Source organism: Patiria miniata, unplaced genomic scaffold (genome assembly GCF_015706575.1).
Source record: "Patiria miniata isolate m_02_andy unplaced genomic scaffold, ASM1570657v1 HiC_scaffold_20, whole genome shotgun sequence".
NCBI lineage: Eukaryota > Metazoa > Echinodermata > Asteroidea > Valvatida > Asterinidae > Patiria > Patiria miniata.
Genome location: NW_024037059.1, coordinates 14,674,406 through 14,697,858, shown reverse-complemented (window position 1 = coordinate 14,697,858; position 23,453 = coordinate 14,674,406). Strand labels below are relative to the sequence as shown.

The 23,453-nt window shown below is 39.4% G+C and overlaps 2 protein-coding genes across 2 annotated transcripts in view; both read left to right on the top strand.

The window, feature by feature from the left end:
• Nucleotides 1-3,551: 3,551 nt before the first annotated feature.
• Nucleotides 3,552-7,723, top strand: LOC119727860. Its single transcript, XM_038199934.1, has 5 exons — nt 3,552-3,569; nt 4,132-4,221; nt 4,485-4,637; nt 5,105-5,227; nt 5,450-7,723. The coding sequence occupies exons 1-5, from the start codon at nt 3,552-3,554 to the stop codon at nt 7,553-7,555; spliced, it is 2,490 nt and encodes an 829-aa protein (XP_038055862.1). The 3' UTR covers nt 7,556-7,723.
• Nucleotides 7,724-9,783: 2,060 nt separating this feature from the next.
• The window catches only part of LOC119727500 (sister chromatid cohesion protein PDS5 homolog A-B-like), a 30,796-nt gene continuing 17,126 nt past the window's right edge, over nt 9,784-23,453 (top strand). Inside the window, exons 1-11 of the mRNA XM_038199387.1 lie at nt 9,784-9,952; nt 15,419-15,543; nt 16,828-17,025; nt 18,216-18,400; nt 19,295-19,502; nt 19,896-20,036; nt 20,429-20,544; nt 20,861-20,955; nt 21,830-21,975; nt 22,711-22,862; nt 23,314-23,427. Coding sequence (XP_038055315.1) covers nt 15,433-15,543; nt 16,828-17,025; nt 18,216-18,400; nt 19,295-19,502; nt 19,896-20,036; nt 20,429-20,544; nt 20,861-20,955; nt 21,830-21,975; nt 22,711-22,862; nt 23,314-23,427 — 1,466 coding nt within the window. The 5' untranslated portion in view covers nt 9,784-9,952; nt 15,419-15,432. The remainder of the gene's footprint in view (nt 9,953-15,418; nt 15,544-16,827; nt 17,026-18,215; nt 18,401-19,294; nt 19,503-19,895; nt 20,037-20,428; nt 20,545-20,860; nt 20,956-21,829; nt 21,976-22,710; nt 22,863-23,313; nt 23,428-23,453) is intronic.

Genomic DNA, 23,453 nt, shown 5'->3' with positions numbered 1-23,453 from the left:
GGCGCAGACATTTTGAATTCATGTGCGTGTTTATAGAACATAATGAAATTAGATGGATTGAATATTGAAAGTGTACTCTACATGCAACGCATAAGTAGAACACACGCAAACAACTTAAGTGCACCATTGACGGTTCAAAAAAACGTGACGGCAAAAAGCATCTACAGCGAAGTTGTTTGCGTAGAGCAAAATGACACGTTCATTTGCTGATCGTGTGCTTCGGTTTTGGGCGTATTGGCTTCGATAACGCACCGGTATGGAATACAAACGTAGATATGCAAATAGCCGTACAAAAGCCGTACAAAATTTCTAAGTCTCCATAGGTTTATGCACAAACATGGATGCGCCCAGCAGGCATTACTTTATACATGAAGTTAGCGCTCTAGTAATTTAATATAGCTCTATGTTTTAACCCATCAGTAGACTCTAAAGTGGCTGAAATTAATTTATTATAATTAGCATTCCAAAATTTATCTTTACAACATCATGCTCATTTATTGAAGTAGTATACACATGTATATACCAAACTAACTAGACCTAACTCCCCGAGATTACAAAAAAAAATCCATCAGGATTTGGAGAATTGTGTAAAATTTGAAAGGTAACCCAGCCACTGTCACTGTTCATGAGACATAAAAGGTAGAATGGACCATTTGCTATAAGTGTGTGATGTCGCACACTGAATCAACTGCGCGCACGTATGCGTCGTGTCAATGCTTGCACACATTCACGGATTCGCCGAGCTAAAAACAGAAATTTCCAAAAATGTGTCATTTGCCACATCTTTGGAAATGACCTTTCGATGTTATCTTCAAAATGACAGCATGCCAGAAGGAATAATTTCACAGGGAGTTTAGTGTCATTACTATCTTTAAACCAAATACGTTTTTTAACAACCATTTGGTCGGTTGCACAGGGATGTGGCAAATGACACATTTTTGGAAATCTACAAATAGCAAATGGTCCATTCTACTTTTAAGTCTCATGTACAGTGACAGTGGTCGGTTGCTTTTTGGATAGCTGCGAATGGCCCACTCTACCTTTAATGCCCCTTGAAAGTCTTAATACAAAACAAACACACCATTTGTTTTCTAGGTAGTTGTAAAATATGGAGAGCATCTCAGTCATTGTCACACCAGTATTTATTAATTAAACACGTAGTTGTGAACTTGTGAAGCAAAACACACTCGAAAAAAAAAAAAACTGTTGAAGAAACACCTTGCTGTGTGAAATCTCAAATTGTTATCTCAGTGAATCATGTAGTTACTTTACCTTATTTGTATCAGTATTATTATTATTATTATGTACATTAGAAAGCAGCTCAGAAATACCTGCAGCTATGTGTAGAACAATTTCCTTGAAATGTGAAACAGATTATTTTAATAATACTAGCATCGGTGCACGTGAAAAGGTCGCAATTTAGCTACCGTGTCACAAAAAGAGTTATTATTTTATGTGTAGATTTAACATTTTGTGTATAACAGCAATGCGAAATTTCTATGTATTTATGGGTTGATATACATGTATCTTTATATTCATAATGGTATTATGTAACACAGAAAAGTACTTATTTTAATTTCCATTTTTAGTTCCAATGGCTGCAAGATGGGTGTACATTTCAGTGTTCAGTTTTACTGAAGTGGTGTACAATGTAATGTCTACATTTTATTGGCTTGATTTTCACAGATTGATTGAAATGTATGTAGGTCGATTTATTGCCCTGAACATTATTCTCTTATTACTAAATACCATCATGAAATCAAATAGTTAAATTTTGCATCTTGAAATTGTAAGTACAGAGCAGTTAATTGTAGCCCAGCTTGGTATTTTAGATCAGTAATGTAGAAAGTCAGTACTGTAGCCTTTTTTTTCTTCGAAAAGTCTAATATAAAAGCTATAAGTATTTGAACTTGTAGCTTAAATTGTCTTTCAAACAAAAGCTGCCTGTTTTTCCATACAGGGAAATGTACATTTAATTGTATGTAAGGTTGCTAAACTGGGCAAATGTACTTGATTGCAAAAAAAAAAAGATGGAAAGAGATCATTCCAAAGCTATTGATGCTATTAATATACATAAGCTATACATGTATTTGAAAGAGGCAAACTCAGCATTATTGTGGTACATAAACTTGTAACTTTCAGCATGAAAACAATGTCTGGTTAAGTATATTTTAAAAGGAAATTTGAAGCTCAAATAACAGGGGAGTCAGGTTGGCGTAGTGGTACTTTCCTCGCCTTCCACCGCTGTGACCCGGGTTCGAATCCCGCCTGGGCCAATATGTGGATTGGGTTTTCAGTCCCTACCTGATTCCGTGGGTTTTCCCCAGAATATTCTTCTGGGCTTTTCCTCCCACCTCTAAAACTGTAACTTCTTCTCATTGTCTTCTCTCCACGGGTTGCTTGGGAGCTATAGTGCCTGGGGCACTTTTGAGGAATCCTTGGTTTCATTACCAGAAATGATTAATCATAATAATAATTAATAATAATAATAACAATGTATTTATCAGTATTGCAGCCTGAAGCGGAAATCAGCAGGAATGAAATACTTCAGTAAGAATATCACAAGGCTTGTATGAAGGGTTAATGTCGGAAACGGCGGTTAACTACCCTGAAAGGCCTGTTCATAGTGATGCATCGTTTTAACAGCATCTTCGAAAATGTCCACACTTTGTGACGATTTATCTTTTTAACCCTTAAAAATCCGGGAAGTACAGCAACTGGATAATTAAGGTAATGAAATTATAGTGACTTGTGGAAAATGGGGGGGGGGGGGGATATTGTTATAGTGTATCTTTACACTTTCAATCTCGGAGAGAATTGAAAGTACATTATAATGTAACTTTCCTACAATTTTTCTTTTCCACGAGACGTATTAAACATTGTGTTTATTGTGCTTTAGAAAAGGTCATCAGATTTTGCACATTAATGGCTAGAAGCCACATCGCTGTCATTTGCAATGTACCTTTGTCTCAAAGTTATAGCATTCCGTAATTCTAAAAAAAAAAATCGCAAAATCACGTACTCATAATCAAATGCTAATATTAATGTGCAATAAGTTGATTGCGTTTGATCTTTTAATAAATATTGTCATCACAATACTTAAGGTATAAACTGTAAAGTACTGAATATTTTTTTGCTTGATTTTATGAGATATTTTATATTCGTGTGTCAATAAAGATGTATACCTTTGAAATTAAATTGCCAATAAATATTGTATGATCAATTTTCTGCTTGTTTTCTTTGTTTTGACTTTTGGGCGCTCATTCGTGAAAAGCAGTCTTCCGACTCTAAATGACGTCATAATACAGAACCGTGCCATTATGCAAATCATGGTTCATCAAGGATATGCGCATTGTTTCGTAGGACAACTTGTCGCGTTGAAGTCCATTGTTGTTTTGCGCGCGCCTTTACGCGGTGCGCAACTCACAACAAACCTTCAGATTTTGCCTTTCTGCTGTTCTTCGAACATCGTATTGCGATTACCTCTTGCGAATTTAGCGATTTCATCGATATTCTTCGACGTTTTAAGACATCAAACGATCTGGTTCAAGATGGATGATACACCATCGGTAAGTTTTGCCCAGATTTTTTTTGTTTTTATATTTTTCATTTTAAAGAAAGTATATTTGTAAAGAAAGAAGTCTTAAAGAAAAAGTAGAAATCATTTATGCAAACTTGCTAAACTTTTTCGATGCACATTTTACCTGCTTCCTTTCTGCAAAGCTAGCAAACAAAAGGAACACTTAGTAATTCTCTTTTTAGTACAAAATAAATATGCTGTGAAGTGATCCTTAAGAATGTAAATTAAAGTGTCGTATGTCGAAAACATACGATCTGTTTTCGGTCCGTAGATCGTGTATAATTTCCATTCTGCGGGTTGCAATAGATTAGTACTTCGCGCAATAAAAACAAACGCACTGGATGACGTCAACAATAATTACATTGTTGCATTGTGACGTCAAGCGCTTCCATAACACTTTCATTTGCCTGCTTACGAAAAGTTATGAGCCTTTCTCCAACTTCTAAAACAAAAGACCCCAAAATCCCCCCCCCCCCTTAAAAAAATGTGTAGAGGAAAAACATACACCTTAGCGAAATTTTATCGTCCCGGTATTTTGACATATTCCACAGATATTAACCGATTATTATCGGCGGATGACTGCCTGGATCTGTAGGCACGTCCCATCCGCTAAGTCAGGGGTCTCACACACCAAGGTGCAGGTTAGTCCCTTAGTGAATCATAAATAATGAAAGAAACTTCGATACAGTATGAATTAATAGAAAATATTGGAGAGAAGAAATTCATATTAATAAAAAACATTGCTGTTACCTGATTTAAAATAATGCAAACCATCATACCCATTTCCAAAATTCTCTGATTGAATATGTCCTCTTCAATATTTCCTCATAACTTTTACTAGACAAGTCCACGAGGTCGTTTATGTATTACTTCTGTTTTGATTTGTATTCCGTTCTCTTGGAAGGTGCTATCTAGCACGCACTGCGTCCCACCTAGGGCTGACTTCAACTGCCCGTCCCCCTCCAAGTTGTGTGACACATTGGCCAGCCAAATAAGATCACACCGAAGGCCTGGAAAACACCCTGAGAATGAAAACCGCGCCCAAGACGCGAAACTGGTAAGCAAATTCAAATGTTCAATCTATTTTTGAAACCTTGAATTATGTTATTAAACCATTATTTTGACAAATCTCTGCCTGCATATCATAATAAGCCTGTTGATGGCAAGGGCGGATCCAGGGGGGGGGGGCCAAAGGGGGCCATGGCCCCCCCCCCAAAACGAAACCAATTTTTTTTTTTTTAATGTGACATCGCAATAAAGGCAGGCAATGAGTACACCACCATCTTTTCCTCCAAAAAAATTGGTTAAAGTGGTCAGAAATTGCCTCAGATCGCACCACAGAGCATCTAGAATCCAAAAAATTTTCGGGGCCCTCACGGGCCCCGAACCCCACGCCGTAATTTTGGAGACCCACTTATTTGGGGGGGACCAAATTTTTTTTGGGCCCCCCCAAAATTGTGTTCTGGATCCGCCCTTGGTTGATGGTCAAGATTTAAAAAAAAAAAATTGCCTATTATTGTGCAGGTGTGCTCGGGCCAAGACCACCGAGCGAGTAAAACCGTTATTGGAGACGGAGCCACGACGGAAGACGCCTTCCAATCTGACCATAGTGGTCATCTAGCAAGAACACACTCATCAACTTCCAAGGTAGGAATTTTAATTTAAAAACACACGGAAATGTACACTTTGGTTTCTGGTTTGGATGCTTCATCTATTCAGAATAATTATCATAAATCCTAGCCATAATTCTCAGTACCCTGATTGGAAATTGCTGTCCTATTCAAATCCCTTTACTCACAATTGGGTTCCAGAGAGAGCAATTTTGTTGTTAGTTTTATGGTTTTGCGTTTTTACCATTTTTTTTTAAAGGTTAATGAGATTGCTGGAAACTTCAGCGGCCATACCCGAGACAATCACGGCACAGTTGAAGGAGAAGACCCGCCTACTGGCTGCCTCTGCCTGCCAGTCCTTTCACTCCAAAGGTGGAGAAACCGCAGGCGGGCAAAAGTGGCACCCTTTAACCCACGATCACCCTCCATCAAACCTGCCACGACATCACCGAGTAGTTGCGAAGACACTCGAGTGCAGCCCCTGACAACCGAGGTGTCTGTGTTCGATCTTGAGGATGAAAACGGCCAAGAAAGTCCAGGCCTTGGTCTGCCAACTCGGCAGATGATGCAGGAAGACATGGACGAATGGCGTCAGAGGAGGAGAAGCGAGATACTTCTCGGAAATGAAGAAGATGATATGAAAGGTATTTCGAGAGAAAGCCTTTCTCTCCCATCAAGACCAAAGACATCGAAGGGCCGGGAAGGAGAGAGTGACAGGAATGATCAGCGCTCGGAGAGAGGTGCAAGGTCAAGTACAGAGGTCAATACTGAGACCAACGAGTTTGGTGCGGGGAAGCAGGCTGGAAAGCTTGAGTTCGTTGGATCGGGAAAAAGTAGACATTCGGACGAGTGTGACTCCGATGAAGTCTTATACTACTGGAAAAATCTGGATGTGAAAGACAACGATGAAGATGAAGATGGAAATAGAAGTTGCGTCGCTTTGGCACAAAGTGACGAAGTCACAACAGACGGTGACACCAAGTGGGAGAATTCACTGTCGAGGATGTCATCACTGAAAGAGGTCCCTCCAAGACCGAAGACGTCACGAGGATTGAGACCAGAAAATGGACAAGAGGACCGATCCTCGGTGATGGAGAGATCATTGGAAGAGGTCATCAGTACATTGTTCAGAGAGGAGGACGGAGTGAGAGATTTTACAAGAGACGACGTGGTCCTTGACAAGACCCATGAATCAGACAGTGGAATTCAGAAAAGCAGGTCACCCTTGGAGGAGACACATGACTCTTGCGAGGTATTGAGCGTATGGAGAAATCCTGATGAGATGGAACACAAAGATGAAGAAATAGGTCATGACGTCTCACCAAGCAAAGATGGTGAATGTGACAGAGGGGAAAAAACTAAAGAATCATCTCCTCCTGGACATGACGAAGTTTCACATTTGACTTGTGAGAACCAGAAGGAACTGATATCTCCAAAGTCTTCAGAGCATTCCATGGATGCGGATGGTGTGATGATGACACGCGAAGAAGAGCTTCAGTTTGAACGACAACAGCGAGAACAATGGCAGCTAGCTGCTTTAGGTGAATGGGCTACCGTGTGCCAAGACTATGACGAAGACGAGTATTTATCAGAGTGCTACCTGAGAATGGATGAATTCCAGAAAGAGCAGGCCATGATGAAGGAATGGAAGGCCATTTCTGAGCGTTACCATTCCGTTGGTGTCATCCAGGACCTGCAGAACATGCAGACACTCTGCAAGTGCACCATCAACCAGAGCGAGAGAGCTCTGAGGCAGTTTGCCCGGATCTGCCGCGGGCCCGTGCCCCTCTCCAAGTCGGGACAAACCAAAGCCGAGGCCATCGCCCCACTCTCAAGAATGGTCCAGAAACAGACCAGGAGGATCTCCGAAAATATCTCCACCACCTTCATGGAGTTCTACCAAATATTCGAGGAGCTGGACGTCTTGAGGGAGAGACAGGATCGAGTGGAGGAGTTCTTACTGAACGATCTGAAGATTAGGGACGCAGAAGTAGCATTGTCTCAGTCAAGTTCTCGGTGTTCAACCATCACGCCCAGGCAAGTCTCCAGTCGGCTCCAACAGAGGGAGATTGACCAGGACCTAGTGGACAGATACATGGAGAAGTACCGGGTGAGGTCCACGGATCTGTTCGAGGTCATGCCGACCATTTGCGAGAATGAAGTCTTCCATCTGGAAGAGTGTCAAGAACTTGATGAATCAGAGGTTGATTTTCCTGAGTACAGTGGGATGGATGACGTCTGCCTTGATGAAAATGACGTCAGAGAGAATGATGCAGCAGAGGATGAAAGCTCAGATTCCAATTTTGTGAAGAGCGCAGGAGAAAAAGAAGAAAGGAATGTAGATGGGGCCGTCACAGAAGGATGATGATGATGAAGAAGTTGGTGGAGTGAAGTTGAAGAGTTGAGGAAAAAGAACGCGAAAGGATACAGTTTGCCTTCAAGATCAAATCCAGGAGAGAAATGGTTACTTCTGCTACTTCTATTGAAGTTTTGTGAAATAGATAGTGATTGGATTTAGATCTATTCTTTTTCCGTCTTATACTCCGTTTTGAGTACGCCACTGTATGGATTTACTTTCAGATCGCTTGCCTCTTTTTATTTTGAAGGTGAGATTCAAAATACAAGTATAATATATGTACATCCATTACAGACCAATGACGGGATTTATCAAAGACAAAGGAGAATTTGACAGAAGAAAACATGATAAAAACAACAAACAACCCAACAAACAAACTAGACACAAAAACAAACAAAACATAACTAGTTTAGAATTTTTTTTAAATCATCAGTTAACACATAGAAATATGAACTGTTCATGATTGAATCACAAAATCATTGGTTGCTCTAGCTGAAATAAAAAAATACATGTAGTCTTTCACATCGGGCTTTCCCATGTAGCTTATCGAACTTAAATAAGCCCCCAATCAGAATTACTAATCGAGGGGACCAACTACAAGAGAGAAACCAGTGACATAAAATATCACGTTTGGTCCTGAAGGGGAACCGTTCCCATCATGATAAAGGGTATATATTTCAAAAGAAAAAAAAATCAAGTTCTTATGTTGGCAGGATTGCAGAAAACTATTAGCGTCAGTATTTCTCGAAATTCAATACAGAGCCTCATAATTACATTTTTTTTGCATGTTGACAATTTTGACTTTGGGCGGCTAGCTGCTGTTATGTGATTTCATTTTGTAAAGGTTGATGCTTTCACATTGTGATATTTTATCGTCAATCAAATTCATTCAAAAATGTTATAGGAAATTTAACTTTGGTTATTCAAAGCTGATATTTGCCGAAGGTATTTATTCGATTAACTAGATCACTGAGTGTACTATGTTTGGGGAAACTATAAGTACGTCAGTGTAGGGCAAATCAAATATTGAAATCGTGTCCTTAATTCATCTTCCAGTGAAATGTGCCGTAATACGCAAAACTAAATCATAGCATTTTGAAAAATTGGACCGTCGGTCATGCACTATGCCACGCCCTTGACGGTATTAACAATTTTGTTATGTAGCAAGTTTCGATAATTTGCGCAATAAAAAAAAATGCTGCATATTTAAATTTTAGACAATTATGACCAAAAAAACCCTTTGAAACCAGCACCAAAATATATTATTGCGGGATAGATGATTTTAAAAGGCACATACATCGCAATTGAGAATTGTCAGTATGCATTTTTTTAAACAAAAAAAGATAAACATGTAAAGTGTGTAAGCACTATACTTCGAAAATGTTGAATATGCCATGTTACATGTAGTAATATTTTTTTTAACTGTCTTTGAATCAATAGAATAAAACAAACCCACAAAAATCAACGGAGTACGTAAATCAGGCTTTATATTGTGATTTTTTCTTCTTATAATTATGGATTTAACTTGTTTTTCTGCAAATCATTCTGACTTTGGCAAATTATTAATAATTACTTGGTCCATTTATGGAAACTGAAGTTTCCAGTACGGGGATGGAGTGCACGCCACTTTTCGTCCGGAAAAGCTTAAGTCGTTGAGGATTTCAAGCGAAACAAATTAAAAGAGTTGGGAGGAAGGAACAGTAACACATAAAGTTGGGCTGTTATAATTATTAAAAAAAAGAAGAAGAAGCTTCGGCTACTACTAGGGAACCACTCCCGCAACCGCGTGCACTTGATGTTAAACATGTTTTGATTACATGTACAATTTGAGTTGATCCCTGAAATGTGCACTGTGGACATTCGTTACACACGATAGCGTTTGCGCAGATACATGTAAATACTACCGAGTACTGTGTGGATTTACTACGTGAACAGGACAGACATAAATTTCCAAACGACGAAATCTGCCGATCCGCCCAACGGTCCTAGCGCCCTCATTTGATAGAGGTGGCGGTCCAACGATAGTGATACGATGCGCATAATTGGTCAATCAAAAACACAAGTTTAATGAAAGTATGAACAATATCTGAACTGTGAATCACAATAAAGTTCTGTTATGTGTCATATAGTCTAGGTTTAATAAAATTTAAAACTTAAATGAAGAATTATCGTTATATATTCAAATGATTGTTTTTAATCCATAAAATCGTGAACTATATTTCAACCAATGAGGGCGGTTGTTGCAAATTACGGCCTTAGTTAACGCTGTTGGCGCCATTGTGTTTCGAAAAGCTGAATTTTGTAGTTTTACGTCCAAAACATCTTGGAATCTCAGCCTGCAGGCAAACCCACTATAAGCTGAATACCTTGGAAGGTAGCACTTAGTACTGCGGGGATAAATCGGAGGTGAGTATTTCTGTGAAATTATGTGGAGAAGTTGAATTTAGTGTGTGTAGTTGTATTGCCCGGAGAATGTCACTGGTCACCGTTCGTTTGCAGATCAGAGCGAACGAACACAACCGATCGCCACCGTGTACAAGTGCATTCATTCGGTCCAGATCCATGCGACATGTCTGATTTGCTCGGCAAGTAGTGTCGTGTTCAGGAGTTCAGCTCAGGCGATCGCAAGCGGTGGTAGTATGCGTATCCGAGGCGGAATAACACTGGCATGGCTGGGAAAGAATGTCATTTTCTGATGCCTCTCTGGTCATGCTGGTGGTGGTTGTGCACAAAGTGAGAAGGCTAATGCCATCCGCAGTGGCTATTCTTACGGCAGCCGTAACGCATTTCCCATTTTCTATCGTTACGGTAGACTGCAACTTTTATAAAAACAGGAGAAGAAAATATAAAATTAGAAGGAAAAAAGTGAATTGGAACGTTATGAAATTCGGACTTTATTTCCCTTTTAAAAAAAATCCTCCAAAGTAGCAATGCCAAACACAATTTTCATATTGAAGTGAACTATATCACACTACCCCTCATTTTGAAGCTTATGATGTCCTCTATCTCATGAGATGTCGGTTTTTAAAAAAAAATGTAACGTATTCTAATTAGCACTAATTAATTATGCGTATACGCATATACCGTCTCCTGATATTTCACCGTGCTGCTAATGTATCAATATTGGTATCAATTTTAATATTCTCTCTGATTTTTATGTGTATAAATTGTACCATTACAGTGCCAGAAGGTATAACTACTGAATGCCCATTTATACATGGTAAATTTGCATATTATCTTAATTAGCCAACATCCACGTATGTTAATTACCTATAGTTGAGTTCGACAACTGTGTGGGGAAATATTGGGCAACATGTACATGTAGTTAATTTTAAAAAATCTTGTTTTGTTTTGATTTGCTGAAAACCAAAAAAGCTGCATGAATTACTAATGGTTTATATCACATTTCTGATTACATTTGTTCATAATTAAAATGTAATTAGCATATTTGCATATCCTTACCTTATTAAAGTCTGTAGGCCCCCTAATACACAAATCGTCCAATGTACATCTTAGTACCCTAAGGTAAATTGTAACTTTTAGAAATAAAAAGTTTGAAATTATTTACAACAAATATTATAAGGGTACTACTAGTACCAATATATTGTATGGTTTCATTATTTTCTGGTCAAATACATGTATAACCCACAAAATATATGATTACGAGATTGACATGTCAATGGTCATGATGGCCAAAAAAAATACAGGGAGGTTGGTCATTCCACCAAATTTCCATGAAAACTAGTAGGACACAAACTATTTTTTAAATAAATATAAATTATAATTTATTATTTATTTGTAATGTTAGCTCATCATTTATTCTATTCCATACATACCACAACAACAAAAAAACATTTAAAAGTATACTTTTGGTATTCTACAAGTTCACTAAAAAAATATTAAATTACCCGCCAATGCACTGCGCGTATGCGCCAATACCGGCCGCGCGCACGCGCATTACATGACAAAAAATCCCATTTTACCAAAAAGCGCAGCTTGTCGCAGCAAACAATCCCGTTATAATTTCAAAGATTACACTCCAATAATCATTTCTAGAGCTTTAATTTCACCGCGAACCCTCTCCATTTAAACAAAATCGACAGTTTATTCACTTTTTTTGACAAGATTTGTCGTAAATCTGTACGATTTTTAGCGATTTAAAATCGTTCTCGGTGACCAAGATCGTCTGTAGACACTGTCAATGTAGGTTTCCATGTTACGTGCATGATCGTAGCGTATATTACCCATAATACCCCCCAATCTCGCGAGAAAACGCCTTTTTGGTGACGACATCCGACGTCTGAAAAAAATTCAAAATGGCCGCCAACGAAAATTTTTACCCCGGAAATTACTCGGATGTAAATGTAACATACATCACTAAAATATAATTTTACATGAAAAATAACAACATAAAGGTAAAACCTATTCATTATTCTTTTGTTATCGACAGAAAAAAAATTATTATAATTATTTATTTGACGGATGTTGATCGATGTTTGAGCGATTATTTGTACACAGTAACAATAGGAAGCCAAGATGGCGGCACCCATTTGACATCGCTATCCAAAGCCTCAGGTTAGAAAAGGAAAAAAATTCGAGTGCAAAACTAGTGAGATGCGAACCCGCAACCTCACGGTGCAAAATCCTACCCTCTATCGACTGAGCTGTCGCACTGCTCGCTAAAACGTGGGGAAACAAATAATTATATAGGCCTACCTGCGTGCGTATCAAAAAAGTATCGTAGAGGGCGCTAAACAATGGCTGCCGTAACCACTTCGAATGCCATCAGGCCATAATGATAATGGAAATTAGTTGTGAACAATTTCTAGCAATATTTAACACTGTCAATCATTCAGTGTCAATCGTCGACCATCATGACCGTTTTCTCTGTCATGTCACTTTGTCAGTCCTCAATTCGTTTTTTTTTAAAGAATGAAGGCTTCTCAACTCTGATTCCACTTCATAAAAACTACAAACACCAATCACATGACAATTGTTCAAATAGCTAGGCAACCCTTTGGAAAAAATGTTGCAACCTGATGCCACTTCAGCGGTTGTGTGTACAGTCAAGACAATTTTCTATGTAGGGCCTAGCCTATTTCCTATTATTACAAAATTGAAAATGTTTCTCAGTCTCAGATTCATGTCTTATCGTCATTTTTGCAATGACTGACCTTCATTGAGATTATGAAAAAAAAAAGTGGTGTCAGGTTGCAACATTGTTTCCAACCCTATTTATATGAACTCTGACTCTGAGAAACATTGTTATAATTACATTGACATGATTGACATTTGTAAATTGACATCAGATTTTTGGATAAAATATTGTTTGGAGGTTGGAGTGGGATTTAGTTGACCATGTTACTTGTTAGGCCAATCAACATTGATTTTTAGGTTTTCATCTCTCAAGATTGAACAAAATTGGCCGGGAGGGGAATTTATATTTTATTGTTATAAATTCCACTTCTTCACATTCAAAGTGAATTGAGGGGACAACGTCAGATGAAAGAAGACACAACAAACATGAAAACTACATGTGTACTTCATATTAAGTACCAGTCAACTGTTTAATGACCTACATGTAGGTTTTGTGGCTAGAATTTAGAAAGGGTAAACTAATGAACCTCACAGTTTATAGCAGACTTCATGTTGGAATTACAGTTGACTGAGTGTTCAAACAAACAATGCAACAATTGGCCTACCCTTGCCAGCTAGATGTCAAACTTTAAAAACTTTACGACCACGATTATACTGTACAACACGCGCTCACTGTATGGTACCTAGAGCGTTGTCGTATTAATTCCACATCGACTTGTCAGGGTTCCCGACTATACGATGACGTATTGCTTTAGCATAATAAATTTTGTATGGTGCCTAGAGCATTGTCGTATCAATGCCACATCGACTCGTCATGGTTCCCGACTTCAATAATGCATAAGGTAGCACTATGAATTCGCACAATGTGCTCAGTATGTCGTGCACAATGTTTGCGTGCAAATCAGTTCAACCGTACCTATGGATTTGGTGAGAAACTTGTCTGGAAAATACATCTTTTCGATGAAAACCTAAAAATCAATGTTGAGTGGCCACAGACTAATGTAGAGCAGGCCCCTGGCCCTGGTGACAGCACAAATTCAAATATGAAAAAGGCATTGGATACTTCCTAACGCTAATTTTCCTTGAGTGCACTCTAGTCTGAGAACCCATATCATAAGTTTCGGTGGAATCACTGCAAGACACTTAGGTTCTAGGCCTCTTCTTTTCCCTTCTATCCCAACTATAAATATGAAGAAGAAAAACAGTAGATGAAAAATGGCATAGGTGGATTCGAACCAGGGATCTTTCGATCCATAGGTAATCTCACTATCCACTAGACTACTGTGGCAGCTCGATGACAGCTGTTTCTTTAGATGCTTGAATGTACCGCCACCGTAACGTATTATTTGTTGACTAAGTAGTAACAATAACATTCAGGACGTCCTTTTTCTTTTCTCATGAATATACATAACTTTCCCATCAAAACAGCAAATCACAGGGCACTCACGGCAAAATAGCGTTAGTAAATGTCAACAATTTTAAACAGATCTATCACACAAGCAATAAGCAAAAGGGTGCATAACGCATGGTCAGGATGAAATTCCATCATAAGTTCCCAAGTGTACATTGTACACAGTTGTGACACCGGGGGGATCGGTGTCGAAATGGGAATTAGGAACGGCTGAAGCAAATTCTCTGTTATCTCTGTTGTTTTATTTCTGTAAAGTGAAGAGAAGAGTAAATCTAATGTTGTCTCTTCAAATACAGAAGATGGAGTGCTTAAATAAATATTTACATGACAAATTATAAAAAAATATCTAAAAGTAAAATATGTCTCCATGGACGATTTAGCCAAGTAATTGAAAGCAAATGCTAAACAATAATTACTAAAGTGAAATATGAAAGGGATGGCTAAAGCATGACAAGTAAAAATCATTTAAACCAAAGTGGCGATTCCCGCCAAAAGATCGGCAATAGCCGCCAACTTGCGGCTACGTCCGTTTTAGGACTAATTACAAAACGATACTTCAAACACACACAGTCTCTTGCAAAAAACTACAAGAATATTACTACAACTCCCGTTTAGGACTATATCATTAAGGATTAAGCTAGATTGTAAGTCTAAGAATAAGGAATAAGTCGTAACAATCTATACCACAAGTCCAAGAAAACGAAGTATTGCTAACCACTATAAAAATGCACTATAAATCGTAGAAAAGGCTTAATAAAATATAAATGAACACGTAAGATATGAGTAGATGAGTAAATGAAGTTTAAGCTAGAAGTAATGAATTATAAGAAAATAAAGAACTGTTTACCTGTAAAGTGAAGAGAAGAGTAAATCTAATGTTGTCTTCAAATACAGAAGATGGAGTGCGGTGGGCCGTTTGCCGGGCCGGGAAGAGTGTATTGTTACATAATTTAAATAATAATCAAAGAGGCGTAAGGATATAGTGCATAAGAAATAGTCAGGAAAATAAACAAGGGGGGGGGGGTATATTTTAAACCGTCACACAGTGATGGGCACTGTTCACCTTAAAGAGCTGAACCATGTTTTTTGGGGGTTTTTTAATTGAAAAACACTGTTTAAAGTCTTGTGCAGCTTGAAATTTCATCATTTTTTGGTTTCTTCCCAATTGCATGGATACTTTTTAAAATATATCGGAAGTGTGCAGTGAGTGTATGCTGGTTGTTATATTCTGGGACATTTTCTGTTACGAACAGGGATTTGTGCAAACTGCAAACTGTCCGACAACGCAACGTAACGTCTTCCGTCTGTAAAAGGTCTATGCCTGGAACCCAGCATTTGATTTTTGGCATTGTTTGTTATTTCAGGTGAATGACCCAGCATGTCAAAGGGCAGAGGGCATCACAGTGTTTTGCCCAAGATCATATATCCGCAGGGGCTGAAAGAAATCTCTACAGATCTGCCGAAAGATGAGCTCATCCGAAGACTCAAGGTAGGCAGCATTATCTTTGTTGGGAATTGCATGTAACTAAATTATCAGCAAGCTCAGCTGACAACTCTTAGGCCATCAGCCTGGGGGTTTGGTCTTCATCAAATCAGGGCATAAATGGTTATAGTGCGCATGCGCAAGGTATACCGCCCCTAGAGTGGTAACAAGCGTTTTGATGGACATTTTGAAAAAAGGGTGATAACACCCAAAAAGCTGTCACCGCTGCAATGCTATCACATAATTGTCCAACTCTGGAGATGTTTACCTTGCCAAAAATCGCTATGACAATTATTCCCCTCATTTGATACCGGTTGCCAAAATTTTGGACCGAGGCTGATGGCCTATCTAGTCAATGTTGAAAATATAATAATTTAGAGTTATGAATGTCAAGTAAGAGCTAATGCATACTAGAGTTGCAGTGTGTTAAACTTTTGTGGATACACTTTGCATACGCTTGCTGTGATGTCACAAATTCCCATTCACTTTCACACACGAGCCCAATGTTAACTAGCCTTCAGTTGTGACATATGGAGAAGTTTCTTATAGATGTTTTTTCAAAAAGGATTTGAAAACAATTTTATTCAGACAGGCTGTTTTTTTTTCTTAGTGTCATAATCTTTTGATTTCACTGTGGCTGGACCATAAAGCTATATTAAATTACTAGAGCGCTAACTCGCCATTCTGCGCGTGGAGACGCTTTGAAACCGTCCTGGGCGCAGACATTTTGAATTCATGTGTGTGTTTGTAGAACATAATGAAATTAGATGGATTGACTTTTGAAAGTGTACTCTACATGCAACGCGCAAGTAGAACACACGCAAACAACTTAAGCGCGCCATTGACGGTTCAAAGAAACGTGATGGCAAAAAGCATCTGCAGCGAATACGCGCACGCGTTGCGCTATTTGCGTAGAGCAAAATGACACGCTCATTTGCTGATCGTGCATTTCGGTTTGGGGCGTATTGGCTTTGATAACGCACCGGTATGGAATACAAAAGCAGATATGCAAATAGCCGTACAAAAGCTGTACAAAATGTCTAGGTTTCCATAGGTTTGTGCACAAACATTGGTGCACCCAGCAGGCATTACTTTGTACACAAAGTTAGCGCTGTAGTAATTTAATATAGCTCTATGGGCTGGACGCATGTCACGTGTTAACATTTTTCTATTTATTTTTTTTAAAGTTATTTGATTTAGTTATTTCATTTTTTTTGTTGGGAGAGGGGTGGAATGCCTAGATTTGTCATGGACCAAATAAAAGTTGAGATTCCCTTCAATCTCTTTCAGGTCTTGGCCCGCTCCTTCCAAGACATGGAACAGGAAGAGGAAGCCACACAATATGAGCCATTAGCTCTGTACCTGGTCAACGGTGGCTTCTTCAAGCATCCCAATAAAGATGTCAGGTTGCTGGTGGCATGCTGTATCGCTGATATCTTCCGTGTCTTTGCGCCGGAGGCCCCCTATCGCACTGGGGAACAATTACGGGTAGGGTATTTGTTCAATCCCATCGCTTACAACAAAAGCATTTAGAGAGCATTTTTATTTCACCATAGTATATCTCGTGGGCCACTTCTTTCAGGCACAGGACTCGGTCATAACAACAAAGCTGAGACCCTTAAATCTCTCCTTTCCTTCAAACGTTTTCTCTGAAACTGCGTTTCGGGAAACTGGCTTGTAGTAACAAGGGTGCTTGTAGACGTACTACAAGTTGTCACTGTTTTCACGAAGGGGCGAATTTCATGAAAATCGTCTGTTTTTCGAAATTTGGTTTTTGGTCAAACTGAATAAATATATCAATATCTACAACCTGGTGAGGCTATACTTTCAAAATCTTAATTAACCTGATTAATGAATGGGCGAATTTGCCAAAAGTGCCGTTTTGCGTTTTCACGAAGGGGCGAATTAATAAATTTTCAGTAAAAAAATACATTGTAATACAATAGCGCGTATATCACAAAGGGGCGAATTCCATGCGCGTGCAATAAAACGTTTTCACGAAGGGGCAAATTTCAAGGCGCATGCGCAGTGGGGCAGAATCTGCGCTTGCTGTACAAAAAATGCTTTGACTCCGACCGCAGAAGGGCGAAATCTGCGCATAGTCACTTTAGCGTTTTCACGAAGGGGCGAATTTGCTAATTGGTCTTTTTTCCCGTTTTCACGAACAGCCACTTCTCTTGATTAATTCTGCAAACCTAATCACCTATTTTTCTTAAAGTTTGCTACATTTAGGAAGATTAGAATCTCTTCTTTCCTCTGATACCTAAATCTCGCATATTTTATGCATCTTTAAGTTTCAAATTGTCAAATGAAAAAAGGACCAACTTTAAACGCGATTATCTCGAATGTTTGTTCAGACAGTGAAATACTAAATTCGCCTCTTCGTGAAAACGGTGACGAAGTACACATTTTGAACATACCGCAACTTGCATGCTGTAAACAACATAAATCCAAACCACCTTGCTTGCTCTGATGTGCTAATTGCATTTTTGCACTCTCGCTGCACAATGTTTGTTTTTGTACGCATTGCTGCCCCGTAACGAAGCGTACGGTACATATGCAATCGATGTTGTTCACAGTCTGAGCAGGTAGGAAAAGTGTAGCTTTGATGTTACCAGTCTAGTATTTCCATTTTCTTGTAGTTGTGTTATTTGCCAACAATTGGTTTCCTTCTGCAGGTGATCTTCCAGTTTCTGAACAAGCAGCTGTGGGGTCTGGAGAATGTTGATGGCCCGTCCTGGAAGCGTTACTTCTACCTGCTGGAGAACCTAGCCATGGTCAAATCCTTCAATATCTGCATGGAGCTGGAAGACTGCAATGAGATCTTCGTAGAACTCTTCAATGTCTTCTTCAGCATCACAGGGTGAGTCAGGAACTTTTTTCACTCAAAACTTCCTACACATTTGACTGTTAGTATTGCAATGCAATGACTCAATGCTGCTATACTGAGGAACTGAAATTGATAATTTACTAATCTGGGCAAAATTTCAGATGGCTTGTTTTACCTTCTGAAACATCAAAGCTGTTGGATTATTAACCCTAACTCCGTAGGCCTTTTTGCTAGGATGTAGCCTCAATCCTGCAAATTCCTCCATTCTTTCTTGAATATGGTCCGTGGAGGGGTGACCACTGCCTGAATCCTGGAAAATCCTGTGGCAGTGACTGTCAATATGTTGAGGCTTGGCCTGTGACATCCTGGAGCACTATTGGGAATTTCAAGCATAATCCAGGCCTATATTTATGCATGGCTGAGCAAAAACAGCACAAGACCTTGACAAAGTGCATCCTACGAAATCAGTAATGTAATTTTGCCATGTAACCTCAATCCTCCAAATTCCTCCACTTTGGCAAAGAGGATTTTGAAGGATTCAGGGCGGTTAGGGTTAAAAAAGCCATACTAGGTGTGCATTGATAGGACTTCAGTTCCTGAGTAGCAGGGAAAGAAATTGAGTTGAGTTGTAAACCCAAATCCATGGGTAGAAACAGTTCATCTTCCACAATCAACCACTGTGCAGTAAAACCCAGGGCCAGATTTCCGAGAAGAAGTAAGCTCCATTTAAAATTTTAATTCCTGGGCTCTATCTCAAAATATCCTCCAAATCATTCAGTTTGATTTTGGAGGAACCGGGAAGGATATGGGGTGAGTTTCATTCAGGCAGTGATTTCACACTGTATAGCAAACATTTGTAATGTTTGTAATTGCCCTAATCACCACTTCCCTGGTGTTATTAATGTAATGATTTCTGCTTCCCTTCAGTGAGCAGCACACTCCCAAGGTGCGTACCTTCATGCTAGACGTCATGTGCCCTCTGATCAGCGAGAACGATGCCGTACCCCCGGACCTCCTGGAGATAATCTTGTCCAATCTCCTGGAGACCAAGAAGGCTGAGAACCCACACGCCTTCCAGATGGCTAAGGAGCTGATCAAACGGACGGCTACAAGCATCGAACCATCCATCCAAGCAGTGAGTGAAAGATACTAACAGGACTAGATTTTTGGGGCAAGGATAAGTTTGGATTTGCCTACATTCAGATGAAATTTGGCACTATGGATAAGCAGATAGCATATTAGCTTAGTAAAAACAGGGTACCAAATACCAGCCAAAATATCATGCAAAGTCTGCTGCTTGTGACTGGTATCCGGCTGATTTCCGCTTAGCACATACATTTACTAAGTACCATTTTATGCAACCTGCTCCATGAAATGATGAACAGCGCCCTCTATTTTTACAGCACAACGCCCAAACAGTTAACAAAGCATTGTCACTCTGATAATGCTGTAGAAGTGTTAACTGCATCTTTTTACATCATTGTCAAGCTTACCCATTGATATGATGATGTGGTTCTTGCTTCCCAAGTTCTTCAACAACATCCTGATCCTTGGCAAGACGTCAGAGACGGAGCTGGCCAGCCACTGCTACTCCCTGATCTACCAACTCAACACAGTCTCCAGCACCCTGCTACTCTCTGTCCTACCCCAGCTGGAATTCAAACTCAAGGTGTGTCCACAGTACTCTCTCACTCTCAAAAGAAGTCCTTGCGAATCATTTGAGGTTTCTCATGTTTGATTTCTCAATATGAAATAATCACGAAGTAAGATAAAATCTTTATATTCAGTTCAGGAGACTCTATGTCAGAATCTATTAGAAATGATTCAATGGGAATCAAGATTGCCCTTTAAAAAAAAGAAGAAAAAAAGGAATCAACCCTCCGAGATTTGATTTCAAAAACGTTAACGAAGATGTTAGGTTTTGGAGAGGAATCATACCTTTAATATTCTTTGTAGTTGCTTTATAAAACAACTTAACGTCCATTAATATTTTAGAAAGCTCAAAAGTCTTAAAAAGTATCAGTTGATAAAAGTCATTGTTGAATTTCTCTCTGCTTCTAGAGTAATGATGAGAGGGAACGTCTGGCAGTTACCAAGCTCCTAGGCCAGATGTTCTCCAACAAGGATTCGGACCTTGCATCTCAGAATAAAGCCCTGTGGAATTGCTTCCTTGGAAGGTAATTTTCAAGCTTGCCGAAGTATTTTAAGACACAAATTTGGTAGTGTAAAGTGTATAAACTATTTGGGTTATTTAATATTAAATTGAATAGTTCAGGGGTGTGAAATCTCAGCTTTAAAGCTGATTTCAGGTTTTTTTGTGTTGGATTTCAGCTTTTTTTCAGCTTTTTCCCTCACTTGCTGTGTACAAAAGTATAGGAGATTTCCAAAGTTCAGCTTTTTTACACCTTTTCCAGCTGTTTTCAGCTATTTTTATCAGTGGTCACTCACACCCATGATAGTTATTATAAAAACGTCCACCCATTTGTCCTGCAGATTCAGTGACATCAGCACCAGCATACGCTCAGAGTGTGTCCAGTTTGTCCAGGAGTTTATCACGCATCACTCCTACCTCATCAATGATCTCATAGGTAACTAGCAGACTGCGGCTGAATGTAATGGCTGCGGCTGACGATAACACACGTGTCTATGGGGAGTGGCTGCAGCCGCTTCCATAGGCGCATGTGTAATGACAAGCCGTAGCCAAGTGATTCGTACGCAGCCACACACCGACTGCTTGTCATTCGTATTAAAGCTGTAGTCCATCATTTGCAGCTATCCAAAAAGTAACTGGCGTAATTATTGTTGAAAAACATACTTGGCTGAACGATAGTAAGAGGACTTAACTCCCTGTGAAATTATTCTTTCTGGCATGCTCTCATTTTGAAGAAATCAACGAAAGAAGGCCTTTCCAACAGTGCTTCTTAAGACGCACCGTTGGAAATTCCCGTTAGTGGCTCGTTTTTTTTATTCAGCGAAGCGCGCACAAGCGTTGACACGACGCACACGCACGCGCGCCATCTATAATTCGTCGGATCAGTGCGCGACATCGCGTAGCTGCATTCGGCTCAGTAAGAACGTGTCTCGGACGCTGAATTCAGGCCCAATTCAAAACATGATTCAGCAGCTTTTGATTTGAAATCGAGATCCTAGAATGCTGTTTTTCTCGAAATATACAGCTGAAGCTGAGCTGAAACTTCATCAGGTTAGTTGTTCAGCACCCTTCTTCAGATTTTGAGTAGGTGTGTTGCTTCAAACGAACAAAATGCACAAATTACAAATGATGGACTATACCTTTAACCTTCTCTTCAACATTTTCAAGGTTACTTGTCCACATAAGTAACACAGGGATGATTTAGCCTCGACCTCACTCAACGTTATGAATAATTCACGACTTTATGAATAAATCATGATGACTGAATGATTCATAATCCTATGAATAATTCATGCCTCTTGACTATTCAGAGAAGCTGCAGGCTCGAGTGCATGACACGGATGAAGGGGTGCGTCAGGAGGTGGTGGCAGCGATAGCCAGCGCCGCTAAGAGAGACATCACCAACATCAGTGATGAGATGCTGACCCTCATTAGAGACCGCACCCTGGACAAAAAGGTCAGGATCATAAGAATTTAAATTCTGTCCAAACGAAGAGATTATTTCCAAAATGTGATATATCCATTTGGAAAAAAAATTGAAAAATTTGCATGGTTATGAAACATCTGGAACATACACAGTATAAGAGCTGTTTCTAATCTGCATAATGGACTTTGGGAAGCTAGGAGAGGTCAGGATTCTAAAAGATAAACAAAATGGTGTTTTATTGCATTTTGGAAACAAAGTCTCAAAATAATGATTATTTTCACATATATTTTTGTATGCAATGGAATAGTCTCATCATCATGGCTTGCCAGGATATTTTTACCAATTTAAATCCAATAATGATAATAATATGATAATATCAGGTTCTTATATAGCGCTTTTAACTAAGATCAAAGCGCTTTACATTATTATTACCCCTAATCATTGGGCCAATTAAACATTCCATATACCATCTCAGCTCCCTGGGGCGTATACAGCTCGATGCAGCCTGTTAGGCGCAAGGAAGCTAATTCGATCACAATAACCATCACTGCCCTCATAGGTACCCATTTACTCCTGGGTGGAGAGAAGCAATGAGTGACAAAGTGCCTTGCCCAAGGGCACACGCACCATGACCCTACCAGGACTCGAACCCACAACCTGCAGCTTTACCCGCAGACCACGAATCAGTGCCCTTAACCACAAGGCCACAGCACTCCACAATAAACATGTTTTACAATGGTTGGTTTATTCTTATTTTTGTTTTAGTGGAAGATTCGTAAGGAGGCTATCCTAGGCCTGGCTCATATCTACAAGAAATGGCACAACAGCGACGATCTGTCAATGCAAGAACGCAAACGCTTGTCCTGGATCAAAGACAAAGTGCTCCACATGTACTATCAACCCATCATTGAAGACAGGTGATCATATGCAAAGATGGTTTCATTCGCTTACAGGATGATATCAGTTTTGTTCAAAAATGTATATTCAGTTTCCCTAAGCACTTGTTAAGGAACTTTCCTAAACACACAACTGCAATTGTCACTTAAGCCGTTTGCAATCCTGTTTTGATTTTGGACAAATGATAACACCCTGTTTTTTCTCATCATTTACTGCAGACCACAAGTGAAAAACTTGGACGCCACATTTTTTCATTCACTGCAGATTTAGACGCACTTTTCCCAATCTTTTAACAACCCTGAAAACCTAAAATACTCTCCTCATAGACACTGCGCAAGCAGTCAATGTAAATCAAATGAGGTTTTGCCCTTCACCGACGTATAAACACTGTATACTCAGTGTGTTACCTGATGCAAAATTCCATCTTATGAGTAAATATGTAAGTTGGTAACCGTTTCCCTGTTTATGCAGGTTGCTTGTGGAGAGAGTCTTCACCATGACACTGGTTCCCTACACCCTGGAGGTCAAGCAGCGTATGAAGGCACTTCTGCACCTGTTTGCCACAGTGGATCATCATGCTGTCAAGTAAGCTCATTTCGCTGTTCGCACTT